Here is a 4,218-nt window from a genome sequence, read left to right as displayed (position 1 = left end):
GTTGAATCCTTCAACTTTGTTTTTCTTTTTCAAGATGATTCTGGCTCTTCAGGGCAAGTATTTCCTTTTAGCTCTAAAGTTAATTTCTGCTTATAGCCAGGTTTGTGACTGTTTCCGGACCATTATGGGTGCCTCCAGCCATGATGACATTTGGAATAATGTCATTTTTCCAAACAAGGCATTATTCCTCTCAACAGAAAGAGATGTATTTGGGTATTTGTGGAACCACATTTAGTTCCTGAGAAAAAAATTAAGTCAAACAAGATTTTAGTTTTAGTTTTTTGGCATCATACAAGTGAAAACAATACATTTATGGGCTGAAATATTTGTCTAAATAGAAGACACAGAAATCCATTTTCTATAGTTTAGACATAATTCTAGACACTATGGCAAGTCTAACATGGTGGACACAAAGTCAAGGTTTGAATGATATTCTTGCTGTGTGAGGGTTGTAAGTCAGGTCCATTTGAACAAAAACCTTGTGTGCATATTTTTCTTCTTTCGCCCCTCCCTTTCCATTGCCCATCTTGCCTTTTCTTCTTCCTAACTTCCTTCCTAGTCCTATTCTCACACCTCCTTCTCTGAAGATCTTTCTACGCTCCCTCTCTTTTCCTTGCCCTGCCTTCTCTTCCTTGCCCTTTAAAACTCCCACCCCCCGACTGAATCCCAACTCAACTTTAGGAAAACAAGTTAGTCAAACTGATCCTCAGAAAGTGGTGTCAACCGCTAACTCACTAATACTCAGCCTTCAATGTTCATCTGTTAGCCCAAGGAGAAGCCAGCAGGTAGAACAATTGCAGATTGTCTAGGAAAGCCATTTGAGTCCCTCTGGATCTTTCATAAAATCACTCCAGTGAGCCTATGATGCATATATTTTGAGACAACCTAGTACTCTGTCTCAGTTTTCTGTTTTTCTTTAGAGCGGAACCTGGACCATTACATGTGGCGGGGAGTGTTGTAGAGGGAGATCTAGGGCTGGTTCCTTCTGGTCCCACCTTAGTCAAGTCCTGAGCCCTTCCTTTTACTCCATCAGTGGATCTCTCTGGACATCCAAGTTTTCACTTTCTGCTCTGGGCTATTGTGCCATGTGTTGTTCACACAGGGTCATTCTTCTTGAATGACCAGCGTGTTTTGTGTTGCCTGCTGCCTGTGACTGGCCTTCACTGACTCCCATAAGAAGGACTCTGACCTTGATGTAGATTCCCCTTACTCGTGGCTTCCCAGCGGTAAGGAGGGCTGCCTGCAGTTGGAGGTTCTATTCTTGGAACTTCCTCTCCCCAAAGCACTGTGGTTCATAGCCAGCTGCCTGGGCTGGTATTAGCCCACCTCTCCTTTTCATTCCACAGGGACAGGACCCCTCACACAACTTCTTGGATTCCATTTTGTTTGTTTGTTTTGTTTTGTTTTTTTAGTTCATGTATATTTCTAATAGGTATATTGGATCCTGTGTCCCAGTCAGCATAACTCTCCCCAGTTTTGAAACAGTTCAGATAATTATCTGACCTCACCTTCTAAACATCACTTAACTCTAACACGAGAGAAACGTCTTCAGTTTGTCAGGAGCAGAACTTGACTGGAGAAGAGAAAAACAAAGCCCATAATTATAATAAATATGGAAGAGCACAGCAGCAGCATTTAGGATCTTTAAAATTATATTCAGGTCCTTTTATGTCTCACTTATTTCACTTAGCATAATGTCCTCAAAGTTCATCTGCAGCATGTATAAGAACTTCCTTCCTTTTTAAGGCTGAATAATATTCTGTGGTATGTACATACCACGTTTTGTTTATCCATTCATCTGTTGACGGATATTGGGTTGTTTCCACCTTTTGGCTATTGTGAACAATGCTGCTATGAACTTTGGTGTGCAAGTATTTGTTCAAGTCCTAAGTTTTGATTATTTGGGGTATATACCATAGAAATAGATCATATGCTTTATCATACCTCCCTATGCTATTCCATTTAGCTGCCTATTCTTTCATCAGAACGATACCTTTCTTTTTTATCCTGCATGGTTGTTTTTTTTTTTTTTTGCTTTGTTTTTTAACATCTTTATTGGAGCATAATTGCTTTACAATGATGTGTTAGTTTCTGCTTTATAACAAAGTGAATCAGTTATACATACACATATGTTCCCATATCTTTTCCCTCTTGCATCACCCTCCCTCCTACCCTCCCTATCCCACCCCTCTAGGTGGTCACAAAGCACCGAGCTGATCTCCCTGTGCTATGCGGCTGCTTCCCACTAGCTATCTATTTTACGTTTGGTTATCCTGCATGTTTTAATATTTTTTTTTTGTATCCAAAATGTGTTTATTGGGATGGTTTCCCATTCATCTTGATTCAGGGTGATTTTAGTGCTGCTTCTGTCTGAAGGAGCAACCTTCTGTAAGCCTTGCTTTTCCTCCTGTAGGCTGGCAGAGGACAGTAGAGCAGCCAACACACAAAACTACTGTTTGTGCATGGCTAAAGACAGTGGTGATTTTATAGCATCCTGGGCATTTCACATCCACGAAATAAGAACTGGGGCTCTGCACCAGGCACTTCTTCTTGTGTTTCATCTTCTCTTCTGGAGAGGGATGAAGGAAATCCTTTGCAAGAGGCAAGTTCTCATGGGAAGGTTGTCACTGCCAGACAGGCTGTATGTTTTAATATCTGATAGGACTGGTCTCTGAACTCCACCCTCCCTCCATTTCCTTTACTTTTTCTGAATTACATTGAGTATTTTCTCTTATTAATTTATTAGGAAGAACTTTAGAAACTGATACATTACCATGCTAACAAAAGAGACACCTTTGTTTACAGCCATTCTTTTTTTATTTTTTGGCCATACCACCCAGCTTGTGGGATCTTAGTTCCCCAACCAGGGATTCAACCTGGGCCTATGGCAGTGAAAGTGCCAAGTCCTAACCACTGGACTGCCAGGGAATTCCCTGTTTACAACCATTCTTTATATATTCCTTACTGTATTCTGATGTAGTTCATATGTGCTCCAAACATCCATGGTGATTTATACTGGAAGTGGTGTGCATGCAATTTGTGATTTTGTTGAAATATTATTGCAATAGCTTTAGAAAAGCAGTTGACACACATGCAAGTGTTAATTTGAGTCAACTGATACCAAGGGATAATGCTTGATTTATGGTAAGAGGTTTCATCGAAATATTTCTCCTAGTTGTCACTTAGCAAAGGTAATTGCTTACTAAGCTAGTCTCTTTGCATAAATTTCAATTTTCCAGCATTTGATTAAACTTGACAATTGGGATTCTCCATGGAAACAGCGGAGCAAGATGCTACACCTTCCAAAAAACATAAAAATAGTGCTCTCTCATTTGTTGCCTGGCAGCAATACTCCTTGTTTTTACTCACAGGAGAATTTATTTTTGCTGATTGGCGTAACTTTGGCAGGGAAAGGGAAAGGACAAAATAGTTCTCTCAGCAATCAAAAATTGATAGGGCAGTTTAACCTTTTCCTTTTTTTAAAGACCCAGGTGAGGTCTTCATAACTTTAAATAGCATAAAAAGCATATACTATACAGAAGCATAAAGCATATAAAATATAAAGGCAGAGTGAGTATGATCAGAGAGGAGCCTTCAGTAAGAGTCTTTGAGGACAAAGGTTCTTTGATTAAGGGACACACTAGATGAAGCAGTTGCGGTTCTCAAGCCGTGTGGGTTCAAACTGCATTTATAAGGCTTAAAAATAGGTCTTAGTCTAAATTTCATTTTGTCTCCCATCCTGGTTGGTCCCTGTGGTAGATAATATTTTTGTTCATGACTCTTTCTTCCCTCCCCATCCTCGCCATTGCTTACTACAGACGGAGCACACTTCTCTAACTCACTCACTTTGGGTTTGGTCTAGAGAATGTGGGTGAATGTAACAAACGTCATGTCTGACCAGAGGCTCTGCATGAATTTGTGAAATTTAGCTTGACCTCCTGCACATTTGCTATGAGGAGAGAATGCCCTGCATAGCCATTGCCCCTTCAGCCTGGGTCCTGGAATGAGAAACACGTGGAGCAGACCCAAATCTAAGGTCAGGGGAAGCCTGGCCACCCACATGCTGTGTGCAGACCAGCGAGAGAAAAATAAACATTTGTAGTTATAAATCACTGACATTTGGGTAATATTATTACAGCAAAAACCTGACTAATATGGTCATCAAAAAAAAAAAAGTGGTTCTGAAGAACCTAGGGGCAGAACAGGAATAAAGATGCA

General features: G+C 40.4%; 1 protein-coding gene across 1 annotated transcript; it reads right to left on the bottom strand.

The window, feature by feature from the left end:
- Positions 1 to 2,354: 2,354 nt before the first annotated feature.
- LOC309967250 (small ribosomal subunit protein eS27-like) lies at positions 2,355 to 2,565 on the bottom strand (the record flags this gene model as incomplete). The annotated part of the gene is made up of 1 exon (XM_082847818.1): positions 2,355 to 2,565. The coding sequence occupies exon 1, from the start codon at positions 2,559 to 2,561 to the stop codon at positions 2,355 to 2,357; it is 207 nt and encodes a 68-aa protein (XP_082703944.1). The 5' UTR covers positions 2,562 to 2,565.
- Between the last annotated feature and the right edge of the window lie 1,653 nt (positions 2,566 to 4,218).

The sequence above is a fragment of the Leucopleurus acutus genome (genome assembly GCF_964270905.1).
Source record: "Leucopleurus acutus genome assembly, chromosome: 10".
NCBI lineage: Eukaryota > Metazoa > Chordata > Mammalia > Artiodactyla > Delphinidae > Leucopleurus > Leucopleurus acutus.
The sequence above is the reverse complement of the archived record's forward strand: the minus strand, read 5'-3'. Positions and strand labels throughout refer to the sequence as shown.